The 23,243-nt window shown below is 45.1% G+C and overlaps 3 protein-coding genes across 5 annotated transcripts; 1 reads left to right on the top strand and 2 right to left on the bottom strand.

Moving 5' to 3' along the window:
* Nucleotides 1–417: 417 nt before the first annotated feature.
* H257_11199 (hypothetical protein) lies at nucleotides 418–6,456 on the bottom strand. 3 transcript variants are annotated; one of them, XM_009838070.1, is made up of 10 exons: nucleotides 6,159–6,456; nucleotides 5,935–6,112; nucleotides 4,960–5,651; nucleotides 4,663–4,783; nucleotides 3,176–3,553; nucleotides 2,384–2,730; nucleotides 2,200–2,334; nucleotides 1,589–1,684; nucleotides 1,252–1,534; nucleotides 418–716 (listed from the first exon to the last, which is right to left on the bottom strand). In XM_009838070.1, the coding sequence occupies exons 1-10, from the start codon at nucleotides 6,276–6,278 to the stop codon at nucleotides 547–549; spliced, it is 2,520 nt and encodes an 839-aa protein (XP_009836372.1). In that variant the 5' UTR covers nucleotides 6,279–6,456; the 3' UTR covers nucleotides 418–546. The 3 variants fall into 3 exon arrangements, with proteins under 3 accessions (XP_009836372.1, XP_009836373.1, XP_009836371.1); XM_009838071.1 differs by having other exon boundaries at nucleotides 2,200–2,730; XM_009838069.1 differs by lacking the exon at nucleotides 418–716 and having other exon boundaries at nucleotides 1,031–1,534.
* A 10,801-nt stretch (nucleotides 6,457–17,257) lies between these two features.
* H257_11198 (hypothetical protein) lies at nucleotides 17,258–17,858 on the top strand (the record flags this gene model as incomplete). Its single annotated transcript, XM_009838068.1, has 2 exons — nucleotides 17,258–17,546; nucleotides 17,575–17,858. 2 exons carry the CDS (start codon nucleotides 17,258–17,260, stop codon nucleotides 17,856–17,858), a joined length of 573 nt encoding a protein of 190 aa, XP_009836370.1.
* A 324-nt stretch (nucleotides 17,859–18,182) lies between these two features.
* H257_11197 (hypothetical protein) lies at nucleotides 18,183–20,438 on the bottom strand (the record flags this gene model as incomplete). The annotated part of the gene is made up of 4 exons (XM_009838067.1): nucleotides 18,183–18,260; nucleotides 18,325–18,504; nucleotides 20,198–20,299; nucleotides 20,376–20,438. 4 exons carry the CDS (start codon nucleotides 20,436–20,438, stop codon nucleotides 18,183–18,185), a joined length of 423 nt encoding a protein of 140 aa, XP_009836369.1.
* Nucleotides 20,439–23,243: the final 2,805 nt, after the last annotated feature.

Genomic DNA, 23,243 nt, shown 5'->3' with positions numbered 1-23,243 from the left:
CTCCTTGACGTGTGCAAGGCAGTAGTACTACGTACTGTACTAACAATACTTACAATATTAGTACTAAGTATTGTGGATACTCACAATATCAACTGTAAGCTTACTACGTAGTATTATTAGAAGTATACTAGTATATATATATATATATATTTATATGTTGCCCTTTTTAGTAAGTCCGCTAGCTCCAAAAGCAGCTAGTACGCAGCCGAAGCCAATAAGCGCCCGCTTAGTGATTTAAACTTTACAGCGTAATATCAATGTATGTTGCCCTTTGATCGATGCAATTGTACTGTGTTGGTTGAAAACGAACAGTCGTAACGTTTCTACTGCATATACAATCCCGAGTAGTTGTTGATTTTTATATATTACATGGACAGTCAAGGAAGGTATAGTTAGTTCTCGCGTACAAATACACTGTATCATCCATCCCTGTAGTATTTTAGTGTTGATATTACAACTATACGATCAACAACGAACCCACGTTAACCACTCGTTTTCTAGCGTTCCATCCTACAGTAAGTACCCCCCCGCGCCACGTCACACATGTCAAGCGTCCTCCCGTCCACACGATCGGGCCGCGACGTCTGCGACATGCGCCGCCTTGGACAGGTCCACCCGCACGAGTCGGCACACGCCCAACACTTGCTCAGGCAGTTCATCCTCCGACTCGCCTTGGAGGACGAACGCCACATCGATGAGCATCCCCGCCGTCTTGTCTACAGTCATATCAACCCTCTTCATCATTCAAACATCGAAATGAACCATCTTCAAATCGACACTCGAATGTCCCAATCGATATTCAAGAACTAAGCCAATCAAATCATGTAATTCTGTCGAGTTTCTGCCAATCCAAACGTTTGACCCACATGGGGCAAAACCAAAATTATACTCATTGTTGTATATTGATTGTGGTGTTTATTCTAAACTGGAGCATTGGCATGGCCAGTAAGGAATCGACACAACCAAATGTATTGAGCCAATCAAATTGCACGAAACAACCAGCATCATCAACGTCAAATTAGTGTGTGACTTCAATTAGTGTGATGATACCAATCCCCCCAGGACAACTTTTTACATACAAAACTCAGTAGAATCGATAGATTTGGCAAAGAATGAGCACAAAAGTCTGCCAACTTTTGGGCAAAACCACATGTATACTAATCGTTGTATACAAACAAGCTTCCACGAGATTTCGAATGCTAAACAAGTCCAAATGTAGGGTAAAAAGGACAATATGTACGTAGTACGTACCCACGAGGGCATGGATGCCCGTGCGCGCGACGAGTGAAAACACATGCACATCCACGTCCACCTCGGTGTAGGCGGGCGTGTGGTACATGCGATGCTGCGGCCGCGTGAGCACGGGCGTCCCGTTGTTCTTTGTCAGCAGCTTCTTCGTGTACCCCGTGACCCCGCAGTCGGCCTCATTCACGACCTGCGCGATCACTTTGAACCGATCCAAGATGGAAGGGTCGGACGCATTGAGGAAGCGCGCGAGGAGGTGCGTCGCCGGCGAGTCTGGCGTTCGCAGCGCCTAAATAACCGAATCAACATTGAGATTGACTTGGGGTGATAATAGTTTTCGTACCTCTTCCACGGCCTCGGGGATGGTCCAGTACATGATTAAACTGGCGCCAGGACCGTCGTAACTTGACGTGAACAACGAAGGTGCGTACAACGGCATCTATACAAGATCATGGCAGATATATTAGGCATCAATTCATATATATATATATATGAACATAGTTTTCCAAAGGGGGATCAAATTTTAAGAAATTGCATCCATGTAACCGACCGTGTAGGCATAGCATAGTAAACCGTATATTAATTCTAATATGGAACACGGCATCAATATGTATTATATATATATATATATTCATATCACATACAAAACAGTAGATACAAAGTAGATATACATGTTCGATCAAGACGACACACAAGGCCACGTAAATCGCAACATGGTGAGAATTCTGTACGACGTTGTTGCATTTGAATGCATATTATACAGTATATATATATATATACACTTCAAAGCATATAGAATGAATAATTTATCTATATATATGTACACTTCAAAGCATATAGAATGAATAAGTTTTCTGTATATATATATATGTACACAATGAATAATTTATCAATCTATATATATATATATCCACTTGAAAGTCTATCGAATGCATACTATATATATAAACCTACCTGGGCATGCAAGATGAAGAGCCGCGAGTTGCCCACGGAGGGCGGCACGTTCACATGTTGGGCGATGCAGTCGATCTTGCCATCCGTCCGCACCACATCCACGCCCACAAACTCGAACAGCGCCGCTTGCGATGGCTACAACTCCGTTCATTTCATAGATAGATGAACATTCAACAATAGCTACCTCCTTTTTCTTGCTCTTCTTGTACTCTTTGCTGCGAACGTTAAACGTACAAGCGGCCGCGTGCCGGGACCACGCGTGCTCGGCCTTGTCGTCGTCTGTGCTTTGGTTCAGGCTGGACAGCATGTCAAACTGAAACAAAGATGATGGAGGTCCACTGCTATTGCCTGCATCCATGGTATCGTCCATTTGGAATCGATCGCCGCCGCCTTCATCCACATCATCTCCAGCCAAGACAAGCGCGTCAACTTGAGAACCAGGAGGAGGAGGATGCAGACAGCATGAGCCTGTGGCTGTACATGGAAGCAGCCCGTCTGGTTCGGTTAACAATAGTCCACGGTGGTGTATCACTACAACAAATGTGAGTTGGTGATGATATTTATGGAATCACTCTAGTTCAGCAAATCATAATATTGTCGATTTGATATACAAAAATTTGGGTGCAATCGAATCGCGCCGATCCACAATCGATCTGATTGGTTGTTGAATTTCATTGAGAAGGTTTTGATTGGCTAATAATGTTGAGCTCTTCTGAAGTAGCCAATCCAATCGATTTAAATTCCAACGAGAAACCACGCCACAATGAAAATTCACTTGAAAGCACAATATATATATATATATATATATATTGAATCAACTTGGTCGACACGTCATGTTATTACAAAGCATAGCTGCCATCGATCGATACGCCCAACATAACAACAGGTCACACACACACACACACCCCACATACAGTTTTCCACAAGAACCACCACAAAACACACATATATATATATATATATATAGACGACTTGCCTTGTCGTGTTGGTACATTTCGGAAAAAGTAATATGTTGCAAGGGCCATCACCGGTACTTGTACGAGGAACCCAAAGTAGTTTAGCCCCACAAAACTCGCCATGTTGACACAGAAGAGGACCACGAGGCACGGGACCCGGCCGTCCACGACCAGCTGCAGGCGCCACACCTTGTCACAGACGGAAGACGACGGCGTCACAACTGTGGGAGGCAACGTGTGGCGTCTTGGCGGACGTTTGGTCGAGCTTTGTGGGGTAATCGGGGGTTCTTGACTGGACGTATGATCGTCGGAGGTGGCGGCAGGAGGCGGAGTCGCCAGGGCAGCGGCGGCGGCTCTGTCGTGCAGCTTTTGACGATGTAATTGTTGCTGCAATGTTTCTACACCCAAATAAAGTATTCAGGGCCCACGATTTCAAAATAATATTCGATTTTTTGGCATAATGGGATTAACGAAAAATGATTTTTTCAAAATGGAGGTAAAAGGTCCATGTTGTAAATTGGCGGTTTGGACCTCTGTAACGAGTAAATATCCCAAGTATTTATTATATTTGGGTTATACATCTCTCTTCAAGCAACGCACATGTTTCCATTTTGATCAGATTTGTTGAATTCGACCCCAATATGGCATTTTGGGCCTGAATAGTGTAATATTTCAGGTTGCCAGACGGGTCCTAAATATTATATGTGGAGTTTGAAAAGTCACTCGAAACGACAGATATTGTGCTTTTCGCCGAAATTTGTGAATAATCGAGGATTGTGGAAATCACCAAGAAATCGAACTATTAGCAATTTGATTGGATAAACAGAATAAAGGTTGGAGAACGATGATTGGCTGCTAGCACAAATGTAGAGTCACAAAGATAGCCCTTAAACTTGGTTTTATATCCAATTTCGCAGGTCTGGCGATTGACCATCCGCGGAAATTATGAAAAGAATACACACAATATATTGTCGATTTTCTTCAAATTGCCCATTTTCCATGGTTCATTCAACCGAGCACAAAACCGGACGGAGACTTCTGATTGGCTAATATCCACTTTCGCCCTTTTTCCATTCGAAATCCAAAATGATATTGTAGCCAATCAGCGACAAGTAATTTCGGATTGACCAATGGGAGACATTGGTGCCGTTCGATTCAACGGGGTCTGGAAATGGATACCGAATATCTCCAATACAAAAATCAAAAGTTCTCGAGTGTACTAGTCCTGATGGAACCCATACACAATAGGCCTCAATTTGGCACTCTATTTGGACAAGAACACAAGTACCCGACACTCGATTAAAACCAGAGAGTATTGTGGTATATTCGATACGAATTTCCAGACCCCATCGTATCGAATCACGAATCATCGACGCTAGTAGTGGATTTGATTGGCTCTTGCAGAAACGACAATTGTATATTCAACCAATCAAAACGACTCCAGTATGATTTTCCATATTAGACAAACCAGGCGAATTTTGGATGTTTATTGCGAATATCACAATACCTTTTGGCGCTTGAACTGAAACGGACGTCGGTAGGGCGGTTGTCGGGAGGTGCTTTCGGTTGATCACTTGGGCAATTGCACTTGTCCACTGTACAAACTCATCTTCCGAGTTGGCGCACAGCTACATACATATATATATAAATATAAATATATATATACATCACCTTACCAATAATCAATCCATGTACACACACCCATATACATATCACAAAATCCAACCACCCATGGGGGTAGGTAGCTACCTCGCTACCTATATATATATATATATATATACATTGTTCGAACGTACGTACGTACTTTGTACTGGAACCCACGCTTGGCGTCGGCAGCATCGCCCATGCCGAGACTCGATACTTGAAAAATATACTTGTTGGGGGCGTTGTGGCCATATTGTTTGTCAAATAGAAGGGACACGTGAAACTCGTTCAAGTCCATACATCCCCGGTACCACGGATGTGGCTTATGTGACCCCCCCCCTCCCCCTCCTCCTCCTCCTCGGTGGTGGTACCGACGCCGAGAAGTCGTTGTCACGTCCCCCGTGTCCGATATCGTACTAGTAGTACTAGTACTACTACTACTAGTAGTAGTCGTGTGGTGGTGATGCAGGTCAAAGTCGTCGTAAAACGCAACGCTGCCGTGGGGCGAGTGCACAATCGACGACGGGTTCGACTTGTAGTACGCCAACACGCCTCGGTCCATATCGAGCACAAACCATCGAACGTGCCAGTTGCGTTTCGCCCACTTGCCATCGCTCACCTTGTGCAGGTACCCGCCCACGTAATGGTGGTTGTCCACGTGGGCAAGAGGCGGGTGGCGGTCCCCAGAACTCGAAGAAGATGATGGAGGAGTCTTGCCCGATGGATGCAGCAGAATCGTTCGAATGCCGCCCCCCACAGCCCGTCCAAACTTGCCAATACCGCTGTTCCCTTTGGGTTTTGAGCTTGGCTTGGATGTTAAAGTAGTAGCATTATTCGTGTCGGGGCCGTCGTCTACAGTACAACCCATCACCAACACATCGTCGCAGATACAATACATCGTCGCAGATAGCGACCAATCTATTGACTTGAAATCAAAGCTAATCCTCAAAGCACGCTCTCGTGAATTTCTGCCAAACGTACGTTTCACTCGACCCAGCCCTCGGGGCAAAAAACCATATGTATATACTAATCTTTGTTATAGTATAGTTTGTACAAGCATAAATTGGGTCAAATGGATGTGCTATTTAGTCCAAATTTGGGGAAAAGGCACAATATATATATATATTGTACGTACGGGCTTTGGGGTCTAAGGGGGGGACATCAGCTGCGGCGGCGGCAGCTGCTGGCGTGCGGCGCATGTCTAGTGGTAGCGACGAGGTATCATTTTCGGCAGTACTCGGCTTGGTCGTCGGTCGTCCAGATGGCGGCGACGGACGGGTCGAGTGCCGCTGGGGAACGACGTCGTCGTCGGCCTACAAGCCTCATGAGCGAGACGCATCATGTTGAATGCGTACGTACGGCATTCTCATCCGAGTTGGATAAGCTCGCATCACCTTCTTCTTCTTCACTGCTGTCTCCGCCGACAATGTCGAACGACTGGTGGTGCCTTGCCCCGTGAAATGCCATCGATGGACTCATATTGAGCGGATCGCTACGGAAAATCAATATATATATATATATCAATATTGTGAATTCGCTCTAAATTTATAAAATTCGCGTGGTTTGCTACGCAATATTCAACCACGCTAGAGTGATTGTGATTTGTTCTACTAGTGTTGGTTGGTTGAATCAACCAATCGCCGGACCTTTGAAACTTCATACAATACTAAGTTGAAGAGGTATCTTTGTGCCTGCAAGAGACTACAATCAACCTTTTTAGCCAATCATAGTGCAACCTTCATTCTTTGTAGCCAATCACACTTCTTTGCTCGATTACTTGGCGATTCCATCAATCCCCGAAAATAGAGGCAACATTTGACTGAAAAGCACAATACGATGGGTTGAATATACTAAGAGCCAATCAAGTCCATTCAAAATTGGATTAGCCAATAGCGTCGATGATTCGTGATTCGATTCGACCGGGCCTGGAAATTTGTACCGAATATATCAAATCCAAGGTATTGTCGATTTGATAGTACAAATTTGGGGTCGGGGGGATGCAATCGAACCGATCCACAACCGATCTGATTGGTTCAATTTCATTGAGAAGGTTTTGATTGGCTAATAATTTTGAGCTCTTCTGTAGTAGCCAATCAAATCGATTTAAATTATATAACGAGAAACCACTGAAATTTCACTCGAAAGCACAATATATACATTATCACATCATGTTTCGTACGCAGGAAGGGGGAGATATGAAGAGTTGGCTTCAGGAATGTGCACGGACAGAGATGCTTTGGTCGACACATGCGGGGGCACCGTCGTGGCCATCGTCTACGTGCTTTCCATAAGACATAAGAAAAACAGACGACGGATATATATATATATTTGTTGGAAAGATATATACATGTTGTCGGGTAGGATATATTTATGTTGAAAAGGAATATATATATATATATATATACAATCGGGAATGATTATATAGATGCGTTGGACATGATGTATGTGTTGGCAGTGACATATTCGTATCAGAAAAGATAAATACTTGGGTCAGAAATCACATATACAGTATTTGTGTTGGAAATGATATATATATGTGTTCGAAGTGATATATATATATATGTGTTGGACATGATATATATATATATTGAAAATGATATATATATCTGTTGAAAATATACTATCTTTTTGTCACGTAAGACTTACGGTCATGAGGGACGGAGACTGGCGCACCCACTGGATAAATATGGGCAGCGTCAACGGCGATTCTTTCGTCAACTGGCAGTCATCAAACACGGCCACGAGTGTCTAACAGGGTTATTATATATTAGAACCAACTCAATAATTATACAAAATGATCCATAAAGGGAATATAATTTATATATATTTATACAGTTAGTTCTAGGAAATAAGGCAAGGAGAAACAAAAGTAAGTGATATTCATCGACATCCGACTGGATGGACAAGTACTTACCTCTGGAACGGGATGGTATGATGCCATGTATTCGAGGAGACACTCGACGTCGACGCTTGATATGATGGGACCGCCACCGTCCGCGTTGTTCCTACGAAGACAGAGATACAACATGTCCAAAGGTACTAGTAACGACTTGTCGTACCGGTCAAGACCATACGTGGCGTGGTACATGGCGAAGATGTACCCGAGCTTGTCTTCGGTGTTGCCGCTATATGAGATAGAATATGAGAGACGTGTAGAGAGAGTAGTTTGTGACGGGAGGACGAACAGGTAATGCTGCGCCAAGAGCACGATAAAGTGCTCGCGGGGAACGCCATCGGCGGCATGCTGAGTGAGTTCGTCGAGGAAGGTTCCTACTCAAGAACGGCACGATGATGTAATGATCGCGTATGGTGGGGAAAGGGCAAGTCGCTGTAAACGTACCGCTATACAAAGACCGCAAGAGCTTGGACGACGCCAACCCTGTCTTGCTCGCCACAGGACGGTTTCGACTACCCACTTTGGACATTTCCCCCTATGCCACTCGTTCGTGAGAGAGACGTCGAGATGACAACCGACCTTGAACGCGAGCCATGCGACCGAGAACTCCTCGTAGTCGACTACAGGTCCACACGTTGTTGTCACGAGAAGACATGGAGACACGACATGCATGCTGGTGACATGTCGAGAGGATGGGGCTTTGAACGTACATGGCTTCGTGGAGTGAGATGACACTTGACCCATGCGCACTGTCCTTGAGGAAGTCGGCTGCCGCGTGGATCTTATATATACTAAGACTAGTTATAGTAGTATTTAGTTACTGGAATACCGGATAACGTTTCGGATATCTCTCCACATTTCTCACCACCTATCAATAATCTTTACTAGTACCGACAGTTGATCAAACAATGCGAATATTCTCACCATTGCAATTAAAATACGCCGCTGTGTTACAGTCGGTAGTGTACCAATATACGCATAGTGTTCGGATAACAACCTCCAGTATTGTAATGGACTCATAATTCAGGATAATTCGCACCGCAATAAGCCCAACTCCAGCCAGAAATTCACCATCATTCGACCAGCCTGAGTGGAAACCCGCGTTAATTTCGACTATGAGGTATGCTTATCTCCAGGAATGGCACGCAATGATGCGCAACATGCATGCATATGTACAGCACTGTACAAAGTTATCCTTATCACCAGGAATGGCATCAACTATAGTTTCTCGTGAACTAGTAAACGGAGTACGGTGATATACAGACATAATAGGCATCTGCCAGCTCGATAGCACCCTCGCTATTGACCTTGGTAATGCATCAGTCAATGGCGAGGGTCCCGTCGAGTTGTAGTCGATGACATGGGTTCTGCAACATTAACAACACGGCTACCAGCCGCGAAGACATACCCACCGACTGCCGCACGACTCTCACCAACGCGGCAAGCCATGCAACCTAGACCAGCGCAAGACAGATACCGCCAACTATGGCAGGATCGGCCTCGGACCGGCGCAAACAAGCAACCGGCCGCATTCGCCTGCGGTCGATGCTGCCGCCTAACAGTAAACTTATCACGGCTGCTCGACCGCAACTGACCTACGCTGCAAGAGTCATCACCACAAGTCATAAGCTATTCACTGCGACATACATACCGTACCAGGGCCGCCACAACTGCACCTCGACCTATGCCATCACCAACCCTGAGGCTTCGCTGCTCCGTGTATATGCACCGATATCTCTATCCGGCCACTATAATCGGATACTGACTCCAGCAAAACCAGTACAAGTCCATCAAATCTGTGTGACTTTTACTGGAATATTTGCTGGTCAGCATAGTACTGAACCCAGAGATAGTCCCTCCGTTATGTAGGGAAAACCTATGGGCCATAGTTCCCCTAATATGGGGTATTGTTTTGTCATATATAATTTCCCTAGGGGGGGAAATAATGTTTGATTGGCTCCCATATGTAGGGCATTCCTCACCAATTATTCCCTTGGCCATACACATCGTGCCTCATACTACCAGCCATTTTGATCAATTCGACATGCTTCCACCAACTACCTCCGCTACCTATGTCAAGTTCTTCTGGACAATACTAAGCGATTTGAGTGTCGCCTCTGCACCAAACATGTCGCGCAACAACAAGGCAAAGGGTTCACCAACTTGATGAGCCACCTTATGGCACGCCATCCGGACTACCCCACGGTGCACTCCGACGCTCTCCGTGGGTCGACGCCGGTGATGCCAGTCGCAACATTCGTCTCGGATACGTCAAAGGCCCTGTTCCGATGGATGGACCTTGTTGTGACCAAGCACCTTCCCTTCTCCACGGTCGAAGACGAAACCTTTCGTAAGTACGTCGGCCTCCAAGCAACCACAGCATCAACGCTACGCCCGACAATGAACGACGTTTGTTTTGCTGTGAAAGCACAAATCCAGCAGCAACTCCCTGTACACTTTGGCATCGTACTCGACGACTGGTCTGCCGGTGGAACCTCGTATTGCTGCATCATGACGTCGTTCTGTCTTGATGACGTTGTGAAAACACCCATGCTGGCATTTGCACCCATGTTGGACAAAGGCGATCACTCGGCTGCTCAACAAGTTGCGTTTATCGAAGCGACATTGGAACTCTACTCCAAGACGTTGGATGTTATCACGTTCGTCATTGGCGACAACTGCTCCGTGAACCAGCGGATGGCGGGTCTACTCAACGTTCCCCTCGTTGGTTGCGTGAGCCTCCGCTTCAATTTCGCCGTTCAGCGTATGATGGAGGAGCACAAGAGCCTCTTGGACCGTATCCACTGTCATGCAGCGAGCGCACAGCGTGAAAAATCGAAGTGCGTTGCGTTTGTTGACCCCGTTGGCCCCCAAACTGAGGAACGATTCAAGATGGAGCTCAACCTACGCTATGGTGGCCCGCTTCTTCGAAATCAAGGACCACTTGGCGGCGAAAATGGACTTGCGCGAGTTCTTCCCAGCGCCTGTTGAGATCTATGCCAAGGACTCGCTCCGGACTGCATTGGATATCATGCAAGGCTTTACGCTTGCCTTTCAACGCGACGACTTGACGCTGAGTGAGGCCCGTGTGCTCATGGATGCGTTGTGTGAGAAGTTTCCCTCGATGTCCCACCACCTCGGCCCGCGTGCTGCTATCGTGAAGCATCCAGACTTTGAGACAGCAGTGATCAAAGTCATCAAAGGTGCTGTTGGCAAGTTGACGGAGGTCGAGCGTTCGGCTCTGTCTGGGTTTGAAATCGCAACGGTGATTTCCCCTGCGAGGCAGCGCTCTGAGGCTAGTGCAAGTCTTGCGATGGACATCCTGCGTTCGTAGCGTGCCAAGTTGTCGGACCAAGTGGTAATGGGATACGAAGACCTCCGTTGTGTTCTCCCTACGTCGAATATCGTAGAGAGAATGTTCTCCAGGGCGAAGTTGGTGTACTCGCCTTTGCGGCAACGTATGACATCTGAGACTCTAGAAGTTTTCATGTTTCTAGGAGCGAATCGAGAGTATTGGAGTGCTAGGGTTATCGAGAAAGTTCGCACTAACAGTATAAAATAAGTCGCAATAATATGGATTGTAAATGATTGTTGGATTTGAGGGAGAAGTAAAAACTGTGTAGTTTTGCCCTGTTTCGAAGTGGGGTCCAATTGCTTTCAGCGATAGAACTAACATAACGTGGCTTATGCTCAACGGGATTATCCCAGCGGACCATGTAGTAAAGGGGATACCCCCTTTACTACATGGTTTCGAACATTACTTCTTGCTACGCGTCGTGTACATGAGCACCCATACCATATCATTGACCTATGGCCCCTGATCGCCGTAGGTACGGAAGATTGGTGACGCTAGGGCCCTAGGGAGGGAGCTTTTTCATTGTGTCAGCCCTGGTTATGCAAAAATGTGGTTTCAGTTGCGCCATTTTCCCTAGTGCGGTGCCTATCTCTGACTGAACCGGATACAGGTGCGGTGCTAAAAGATTTCAGTAAATTTTCAGTAAATCAGCACACAGATTTACTGATTGGCCAATTTACTGGGCGCGGTGGAGATGCTCTTTGGAATGGCTGGCTTCGCACATGCAATAGCACTTGAGTACCTCGAAACAAACAAAATATGTACTGTAGTCTTCATTAGAGACTTTAGCAAACATGTACGTACTACATACAGTGAAGTTGATACGCGCACCAGATGTTTTTGTCTCATATAAGAATTTGTATAAAGATTGAATCTGACATGAGACCTTAACCTTTTTTTTGGTGATATGATTGAGGTAACGACGTCATATTTTGGTCGCTCTGGTTGGCGCAACGAAGTACTACACGTATGGGCGCGGTTGGGTGACACTTTTAGGGACCCTTCGATGGAGGGGTTCCCTTACTCTAAATTGCTATTATAAATAGTGTTTCTTAAAGAGAAGAATTAATGCAGTTCGTAGAACTTAAAATCATGTCGAAATTCGTATTAGTGTTGATGGAAAATGAATTAAAAGAGTCGAAATATCGATAGGCTGAAAACAGTTACGAGCCACTTGATTTTATCGAGTTATCTGTCAAAAATTGCATCTGATTGGCTGAAAATTTCAGAGTGATTGTATTCTACCAATCATGTATCGTGGCACGGAACCACGTTGTCACGGAACTGCACCCATGCGTATACGTAGTATAAAATAGGCAATAAATTATCTCACAAGAACTATTAATAAATTTAGTATTAACTAATTATTTCTAGGATTACTAAAACGTTATGGTGCGTCCCGTCAAATGTCCCGACAATTTCACCGACAAATCCCAACAAGTCCCGACAAATGTCCTGACAAATCCCGACAAATGTACCGACAAGTCATATTGCAATAAGCACAATCGAATAAATTTCAAATGTATTACAATTCAAATATTCGTGGGAGGGCCTTTTCAAATTAACTTCTGACCGAAGAGGCACTGATTACTAAACATTTTCTTCCAATCAAATGTCGATGTATGCTTTTGCGTGTAATTTTTGTAAGAGTATGCCGTGCTCAGATGAATAGTATTATTCACACTATGTGCTGCGAGTTTTTTCCAACTTCACTGTACGTACAGTGAACTGGGAAAAAACTCGCAAGAGTTGCACCACAATATTTTTAATCATCTGATAAACACAAAATCATTGAAGCAAAGTATACGAAAAGCAATTGTCATCACTCCTTGGTAAAAAATCTCATAGTGGCACTTTCCAAACCATTTGTCCACTCAATACAAACGCCAATATTTATTCGAGTGCAACGCTTGTGAGGTTTTTACCAGTAATCAGTCTGCTATCAGCATCGCCCAAAATACTGAGCATCATGGGCGACCCAAGCACATTGATGCGCGTTTTATGTTTGTGATCTCGTTGAGAACAAGGAGTTTATTCTCCATTATTGCCCTGCCAAAGAAGAACTTGCGGACTTCTTTACCAAGGCGCACCCGGAACCCAGGTTTCGCAGGTTCTGCATCGCTCTGCGACTCTACACCCTTGGTGATTACCTTTCTGGCCGTGTATCCTAGTGAACTTTGCCTATGGCATTTCGTTTACTTTATTTTAAGCATTTATGGCTACTATTGATATTTATCATGCATTATTTGCCACCTGCTTTCTAAGCAACCACTTCTCATTCTTCGCCTTCATTCTCACCCTCGACCATGAGGCGACTTGTGCACTCTATGTCTGCTCGTGCCGTTTTGAAGTAGGCGGTCCCGTCTGACCCGCGGTGCTGCTCAAGGATCGACCGTACGAGTGGCTTCATGGTTTGTACAACTTTCTACATGGTGCTCCCACGCCTCCAATCCATCCTACTTGCAATTTATGGGTTTTTACCCCTACTCTCTGAGTATTACTTGTACTTTTGCTTCTGGCAATTTTACTTGGGTTTTTACCTGTTACTTTTAGCCACACTTTCTTATTCTTCGTTGCATATATGCACTTTGTGGTCTTTACCATGCTCATTGAGCACCCTTGTATTTATGCATTACCTTAGGTTTTTGCCTTACTCTATGAGTAACCATGCACTTATGTGCTCAACACTATTTTATGTGTGTTCCTGTCCTACCTTCTTCGCCTCTGTTCTCAGGGTGGCATTTGTAGTGAGATGCCTTTGGCATTTTTTGGCCTCCGCGAAATTTTCGCTAAGTCCTTTTGCCTCTGGCATTGCCTTCTCTTTGAGAACTTCGTCTCGAAGGCCTTCAGCAGTCCGTTGCCCAGTGGGGTGGCTGTCAAGAAGGGGCACTTTGGCCGTTCTTGCTTTGGCCTTTTTTGCCGAGGTTCGGTCACTTACGGATAATATCCGGTCATCCGGAATTATCCGGTGTTCTTTTCTGTAGAAGCCGGACTGTTTCTGCCCAACCATAGGTCAGCTAGCAGTCCGTTAATGATCACTTTTAGTTTTGCCCTCGACCACACAAGTGTTCTCGTTGTCGTCCCTCCTCAGTGCTACCTCTTTCCTTGTCCCTCTTGACACGTAGTAATTTGAAATTACCGAAATCTAACTTCGGGTTATTCACAGCTACAAACTTCGTGCTGGTCAAATTCCGCTCGGAATTTGGCTGAAATATACAAATTGGCATGTGGATTTCGTAAATTTCAACTTCAATAATAATATTCCCACAATGCCTAAGCCAATCACAATATAGCTTAATGAAACTTGCGGTTGTTCGTATTTGTTGGATGTATCGATGACCTGTTGGTAACGGTCATAGATGAAATCGAGCAAATGCAGAAAGGTGTTCGACATACCACTGCAAGACCTCCCAAACATGGCGATGATGTCAGACCACCTGTCGGGCACGCACAACATTGCAGCAGGATGCAAACGGCCTAGATTTTGTTGCATGCCGTTCGTTCACGAATCAAAATCAACATCAGCTAACGCCAGACCGACAGCAAGTCGTCCAATGTCTCTTTTGTTGCATCGGAACTTGTCCATACACTCGGCGTCATTGTAGCATGACAATCTAAACGAGACATGTGGGATGGTCAGACGTTCGGTGGCTGCGGCACGCCGTCTCAAGATCGCACGCTGTCGCATGAGTAGCAATGACTGTCGTACAGCAAGTCGAACAACAAGTAGGGCGACACGCGTACGCGTATCGACGACTGGTTGATCGCCACCGCCAACTTAGCCAATCAACAACCATTTGTTTGGTAGTAATGATTATCACATCAATATTTGAATTTCTGTGTTTGCCTAAGGTGTAATTTCAAATATACGTATCAAATCCCTGGTAACGATTCGAACGTAGTTAATTTTGGGAATTTGATCAAATTGCAGGTTTGCTAAAGGTATCTATTTTCCAGAGTTTGGAGCATCGCTGAACCTCTCAAGAAAATCAAAATCTAGCCTACCTCCGCTACCCTGTGAAAGCGCGAGGACCTCGACGCAGGATGCAGAGAATGTACAAGGGGTGACGAACTCCTCGTCATAGTGGCCTGCAATGCGAATTCGAAACTGTTGCATAGCGACTTGATCCCGTTAGTGTTGCACAAAGAAAATCCTGTTAACCGTTGCGAATAATTTAGGCACATCCTCCGGACAGATGATAAATTCAAACCGCCGCAAGTAGTCCTCATTTTTGGTAAAATATTAATCAAATGAAAATTGCGAAAAGTGTTCCTACACCCACGCTATCGGTAATACATTGATCGCGCAACGCATTCGTGTTGAATGCAATCGAATTAGTCGAGTGTATACGCGGGAATAACATAGAAAAGTGCGGTATAAGGAGCAAGATTATCGTGACCTCGATTTTTATCTTGATTAAACTATGTGACATCTTTTAGGCTTCGGACAGACAATTAACCACTAGCGTAAATCCTACCGGTATCAAAAACTCTAGTACCTATTTCAAGCGAATGAATTCAATCGATGCATTTCGTCGGCTCGAAGTTCAAAGAAATATTGACACATCAAGTTACGACATGGGTGAATATGATCACTTTGCGGAAATACTTGTGCATTGTATCCGGAATTATAACCAATCCGATCCGGGGACATAATGAACATAATGAACAGCCAATTATAATTTCGTTTTGTCGTTTTTCGAGAACATTTCTGCCAATCGATGTATACATAATTGATAGGACAAGATCGGACCAGTTCGGACAGAGTTTGTCCGAATGGATCACGAAATATGAATATGTACAATACAAACGCTAGCATTAACACATTTTTTCCTGCATATAACATTGTGTTCAGACAATTTGTAGCAATCACTTTGGCATATTTATTCTGCATGGGGATCCAAGACCTTATGCCTGCCAACACGACCAAGGCGAAGGCTACAGCGATCAAGTCGTTTACGCTCTTTGTCACAGAAGTGAATGTAACAATGGAATACATTCATGCTCAATTTGCTCTTGACCCTACTGGCGTTGCCATCGAATGTATGCTTGACAAGTTTGGGTCGTACATGGCATTCCTCGACACCAAGGGTGGGAAACTGATCGCTCGGGGCACAGTCATGTCGTACAAGTGTACTACCGCCACGTCAACTTGTGGCTATTTGAACTCTACCAACTTAGCGCCGCCGTCTCCGCCAAGCTGTTGAAAACGGGCTCAACCCTCGCTGGTACTGCATGAAGCGCAACTCTGGTGGGTTTGTCAAGAAGGCCCCGCCGTGCACGAAGGACCACCTTCGTACTCTCATGGTCTACCAGTACTCAACCGCGAAGAATGCTACCGACTACCAGGAAGCCGCTCCGTTGTGCCTGCTATGGTACCTATTTGGCCGTGCGTCGGACCTGTCGTCACTCCAGAAGGAAAATCTCACGGTCAGCGCTGCCGGCGTACTAATCGTGCGCTTGATGCGAATGCAGACATCAGATGAACAAGGTTTGTCGTTGTATTACGATGAGAAATTCCTTGGTTATTCCCTTTGCCGCAATGGCTGCTTGCTGAGGTGATGTAATCGACGCCACATACCGCTCTCCTTGGTAACTTACCATCGCTTGAGGCGTCAGTACAAGCGGAAGCGATGTGGTCGATCCCCTTGATTGACTTGCTCAACCAACCACTCGAAGCGGTCGTCGGGGTGCCGCCCGTGGATGCAGCGGCTACAATTAAGGTGCCAGTTTCTGCTCTGCCCGGAGTCCACAGTCATATCAACCGCCTACAAACAAGACCATTGCATACGTTTTTAATACCTCCAACGAAGACCAGAAGGTTGCCCGCATTTTGAGTGGTTGGTCGGCTCGGGCGATCGTGGTGGCTCCGTCGCTCGAGATTTTCGATAGTGCAACAAAGAAAGTGCTTGCACGGATGCAAGCGGTACTTTTTGAGTCTTGCATTCGCATGCAAGACAACAAGTACAACGTCAAAAACGAAGTCATCACTCTGCTTATAGTGTACCTAACACGGCCTTACCCTATGCTCAAGGCGTTGTGTGCGTCGGCGCCACTTGTCACAAGAATTGAAACGGTGGCCAAACAAGTTGGAGTCGATATCGAAGGCTTCGTCTGTGGGGAACACTGCTCCGTAATCGCAAGGCTCATGCAAGTGAAGCGGTATCGATGTCTACCATGAGTAGTTTTGCTGAGCAGCAGACTGACATGATACAAGTCCTCACCGAACAAAACAAGCGCCTGATGGACCGGATCCAAGATGTCGAGGCGACGTTGGCTGCTTCCGCGAGCACTGCAGGACAGTCGGTTGGAACAACGCCGTTTGCGAAGGGTGCAAAGCGGAATGCCGATGTACCTGAATCGGAACTGGCACCGGCGAAGAAGAGCCGAGGCGAAGCCATTATGCCGTCCACGTTGTGGTTTCAGTGGTTCACGCTGGTCCACGAACCAAGGCAACGATGGAAACCGTCGACGCCGCTCGGACATGAAGCTGCTTGTTGACTTCATGCGGATTTTTATCGAAGGTGGATGCAGCCTAGATGAGCACAAGGATGAATACCGCGACGACGTACTCAAGCTCGGGAAGTCAGCAGAGGTGAAGTTGGGATTATATTTTAAAGAAAAAGGAATCAAAGCTAAGGCGGGCGGTGCGTGCTTGAGGAAACTGCGTGAGCTACACTATGCTGGGCACTTGGATGGCCACATTCAACGCTTTGATGGGCTGTTTCGTGCCGGGCTAGTCGAAGACCCATCGCCTTTGTCATCGATTAACCAGCTACGACCATTGCAATTGAACGCGTCAATTTGATAAGTTTAAATTGATAATACTTACATTTTGAAACATGTTTGCACTGAGCGCATGGGTCCACAAAGTGCAGCCTAGTTATATAGTAGTTAGCTGTTGTTAAGATAAGGTGAGTGTACCTGGTGAGTTGCTGGTTTGAATGTTCAAGTACCATGCGGAACCACCGCAGGATTTTCGCCACCTTAGGGGGACTTACATATCAGATCATTCTACTCGGGCCCCCTTGGCGAGTAGAAGCTGCTTTTGAACTCGCAGCAAGGATGGTTAATCAGTACGCGCAACACAACAAAAGAAATGACACAAGAAAAGTTAAAATTAATTTGAATTTTAGCCTTCCAGCAACTCTAGCCGGGGCCTCACCACGGTAGTCGTTCGCGGTGCCTTGATCAGGATCGATGGTCGGCTCTAATCAAGCTAGACATGTTAGTGTATTTCAATAAATCGTGTGAGAATGTAAAAATTGTCGTACCGTAGCATCATAGTTCACCATCCCTAAACCAATACTGCTCCCGCAGTCGCCACCGTTGCCGCCGCGATCAAGCTGCCTTTTGCCCAAAAATGTCCATGCCGCCAACGCCGCGTCCATGCTGGTACTTGCGCCGCAGCCGCCTCCATACCCATGCTGCCGCTGCTGCCGCTGCCAGCACCACTATCCCAACATGCATGGTGCCAGTACTGTCACAACCACCTCTACCATAGTCGCTACACACGACAGCTCAAATTGAGGTATGTGCGATATATAGTTAATTTCTCTAATCCAATCTTTCTAGATATGCTTACCTTGAAGTAGATGGCAGGTGTTGTTGATATGTAAGTTTCACTATATGTAGGAGCAAGGTGAACAACGTTTCAGCAGAAAATAGAATGCACGAAGTTCCATGAATTGAAACATGTATTTAAGGTTCGATCACCACCTTTATAGCTCCTAGTAATGGGCATGGACGCCCGTCGAGGTTGCACTGGTGGCTTATGCTGATGTGTGTGCGATATCACAACCGCTGTTGCATTTATAGCTACCATACATTTCTTCACATTGTATGGTATTGACAAACATCGTGTCTTTATATAACGATGGCTGTTAGTGTTGATACTGGTTGATGTTTAGAGGGTTGGCGTTGATGTTAGATGTTGACGGTTGTCACGGGCGAAATAGTTTTGTCGCCGACCCTCTATCGCTGTCCGGTATCGTCGCGGGTGGAGTGTCCATTCTAAACGTGTTCGTAGTAGTGATAGCTTTCGTTGCGTAGGATGGTGTTGAAAAATACCGGATCTTTGGATGTCCACAGCTGAGATGATGACCAGGTACTGTTCGATATTGCCGAATGATGTAGCAACATACCTTAAGTCACTGTCGCCGCATTGTCAACGTCGCTGTTGTCGTCTTCGCCACAGTTCCTAAACATGTGGGATGCAATTCATTCCTTGTATTCGATGGTGTTGATGAATACCGAGGAAGTGTCGGCTAATAGTGAAATTGGGAAATGGCTGCAGAAAGACACTTTCATTCGCATAAATTTACCGTACGAGTAGTCGGTTGGCTGCTGTGTTAAACCTAACCTGTGTTGCGATGGATTCACTGTCAATTCTCATTCTTCTATTTGCATTGTACGACCGCACACACTAACTTCGATTATCCTGTACATGTACTCGGCCCACAGGCCATTAGAGCAAATCTAAATCGCACACCGAAGTTTGAATATTACTTACGCTATTTATATCGAATGAAAAGCAAGTATTTCGTTTCTGTCATTTCATTCGTCATAATATTATACTCACACCAAATCAAGAATAAAAAGCCCGCGAAGTTGTATCAATCCTTTTGTCATGGCTACACATTTGGTTTGGTCACACCATGGACACCGTAGAACGCACTGCTCTGGGTAAAATCCATCGCCACGTGTATCCCATATCGCTGAAACTTCAAGCGGTGGCGATGACGTCGACCATGCCGATCCGAAAGGTGGCGTTCGAGCTGTCGACTCCCTACTATCCCTAACTGGGTCAAGTTGGCAGAAAAGCTGCATGACTTCAAAGGAAACAAGAAGTCTACGAACTTGCCAGGTACTGGACGACCGACCATTATACCTCAACCAGAATAGCTCTTGGCATGTATGTTAATGGAATTCGCAAGGTGAGCCACCTTGCTCCTTTTTAATATCCAATCAGAGTCCATCACACCTTGCTTCTTACACACGATTGGCTATAACACTGACAGAAGAGGTTACAATTTTGAGCTTTGAATTTTGTAGAGCTTTGTGTGATGCTGCTCCAGAGAATTGTGCACTGATGAGTGCACTCCGACTATCGACTATGTCCAATGTGGTTCTCCCCTTACAGCTAACATTATGTTGTGCGCTCGGTTGGGTCGCAATGTCGTGGTGGCTCTGGTGGGCCAACGCGGTGGCGCAAGAGGTCTTGGTAGCACCCATCGCAAACGCAAAGTGCTAAAGCCGCCACTTCAACACTTGCGATGGGTGCCACCAAGACGTCTCCACCACCCGCGCAACCACGTGATCACACCGGCAGGGAGGTATACGGCACCGACACGGGCTGGATAATGGAATGAGGGATGGCCAATTTCATTGGGTTAGTAGGCAAGTGGTGAAACGATTATCTCAAGGCTCCTTGCATCAATTATCTCAAGGCTCCTTGCATCAACCGCCATCACAGGAGTAGAATATATCGCAACACGGCGTGATGAATCTACGAAGCGATTTTCGTGATTTCACGGCATCTGATTGGACAAAATTGGACAATTTTGAATTCGCAAGGTGACCTGCCTTGCGAATTCCAAAAAGAGACAGACACATGAAAAATAAAAATCATCAATACAAACTTGAAGTTATATTTAATTGAAACTATACAATTTCAGAATTATTTATGGAATTCGCAAGGTGGTTCACCTTGCGCTCCATACAAAATTGCCTATTTCACCTTGCTTTTTCTGGTTAATGTGTATTTTAAAAAGTTACTCCGGATGGATGTACGGAGTACATCGATCCGGTCACATTTATTGGTCGAGATAAATATCGAACTTTGAAGTTCGTTGACCAATTAGAACTCGTGATTGAGTCCAAAGTTCGACCTGAAGTGTGCCTTAATTTCCCTCGTTCACTGTATACTCGAGTATATTTTTATAATTGTCATAAGTTATTTGATGTTGCAGTACAGTGGAATTTACTGGTAGCCCTTGCGAGCGATGGATGAAGTAGTGCTTGTACTACGTACTGTAGTAGGAGTAATCATTAACGCTTTACCTATTTGACTGTGAGCATGACCACTTGGTTACTACGTTAGTATAAGGACTTGCGTTTGTCGTTGATGTGCTGTCTCTACATAGTGACGCTGTACCCAACTTAACTTACAGTTAAACAAAGTATCCTATCATCGTTATTTTAATTATGTGAAGCAAGCTTGGAATTTGTATGCATCAATTGTATTAATTCCTCAAATATTTCTCTGTCCGGAGCGCTGCCCGAATGGTTTTCACGTCCGAGTCGTTATGGTACAGTAGTTATGGCACATATCGAATTAGAGTAACGTTAGCTAGCATCTAATAGAGTCACACCATGTCGTCGAATGACATGGCATATGTCGAATTAGTGTACTAGTAGCATCTAATTGACTGTGAGTGACATGATATATCATGTCGTGGTGTTAAATCCCACCAACTCGTATTTTTATTGTATTTTCAGATTCAAAAATCTACATGATATACCGGTATACGTATAAAGTTCTGTTGAATTACCTGTCGCAATCAAAGGTACAAGTACCTGAAGTACAGTAGTACTTGGTACATGTAGGCAAGTGTCATAGACAGGGGTCACAGCCAAGCTGGTGAATCTGACGATTGTCCCGCATACTATTACTAGTAATAGTATGTTTCTTGCTGAATGGTCGAGGAATCCTCTTTGTGACCAGGTATCTTACATTACTGCGTGATAGAATCTCTCAAGGAGGAAAGTACAACTATATTTGCCAATAGTACTACAGTATTTTACTATACTGTACATATTCGACATTGGAATAAACAAGAGATGCGTCAATCAGAGTCCACAATACTGACGTTTGATTAGCTTATCCATTTTATCACCTGGACTAGTAGTGATTAAAAATACGCCATTTCTGATCACAGTACCAATGGTACGGCGATGTAACTAACCCTGGGAATAAGCTTAATTGTGGTCATTTGAGATAGGGACGGGGTTTCGGGGTTACACGGTTGCAAGTTAAAAGTGTGGAATTTGCAATAATCAGACGAAGTACAAATTGGTACAAATTGTACTCCTATGAATGTTTATACCTACACTGTACACTACTAGTGGTTAGCTATCGCTAACCACAGTCAACCAACTTAACCCTTAGCAAGACTTCGTGAGGCTTGTAGCCAATGAATGGCGTTAGTTCGTGAATGTTTGTACCTACACTGTAGTTCAGAGGCTAGTGGATTGGAATCAAACACAAGCCAAATAATATACAAAAAATATACTTGATTATACGGAGTAGTATGGTTTCGTCCAGGTGAGAGAATCTATCACCAAGAACTTGAAGTTAAGAGGTACCATTGGTGTATTTTACAGGATGTGGCAAGGTTCAGTTCTTGGTTTGGTGGACGTGGCAAGGTTCTTGGTTGACTTGCGTGTGTCAACTTGACTCTGAATAAAGCTACATGTATTTATTAATAGTTACTATTATGTAACTTATCCCTCAACACTGGTTCTCCATGATTTGACATGTGAATTGTAATTTCGAGCCGAGGCAATCCCTAGCGTACTATTAATAGGAACCAAACAAGCGTTTTCTTGGGAGAATGCCGAGTAAAGTTTTTCATATTGTATGATCATGAAAACACCTCTACTGTATAGTAACCACGAACACGGTACTGTACAGGGGGTCAGATCATTGGCGGGGGGTAGCGATAGCTAACCAACGGTGATAAGCATAACCCCAGTGTAACGACGTCACTCCAGTGGCGTCATAGGGTTATCGACCAATCAGAACCGACGTCACAGTTGACGTCAGTTTACAACCAAGCTCGATTGGCGTGCGGCGTGCTCGGCCATGGACACCAGAAGTTCATTCTGCAGAGCGCACGTATATATAGCATTAGATATAGTATAGTCACAGTTGTCATGCTTGTAGATGTAGATAACGCCAATCAATCTATTACAATTTCCTCTGCGTTATCAACTCCCTACAGTTGGTAGCACTCACGGTTGACAACAAGGACTTACTTCCAGGGGCATAGCTCGTAGGTTGTAAGGTTACTCTATCTAGCTCAGGCGAAGGTTAAGTTGCGACCTTTCACGGCGGCTAGTGTTGAGTTAGTGATCGCTCAGGTGTTCTTTTATTACGACGGCACTCTCCTTAGTATCCGGCATCAGGGTC

The sequence above is a fragment of the Aphanomyces astaci genome, assembly GCF_000520075.1.
Source record: "Aphanomyces astaci strain APO3 unplaced genomic scaffold supercont1.32, whole genome shotgun sequence".
In the NCBI taxonomy this organism is placed as follows: Eukaryota; Oomycota; class Saprolegniomycetes; order Saprolegniales; family Verrucalvaceae; genus Aphanomyces; species Aphanomyces astaci.
Note: the sequence above shows the minus strand (reverse complement) of the source record. Positions and strands in the feature narration are given on the sequence as shown.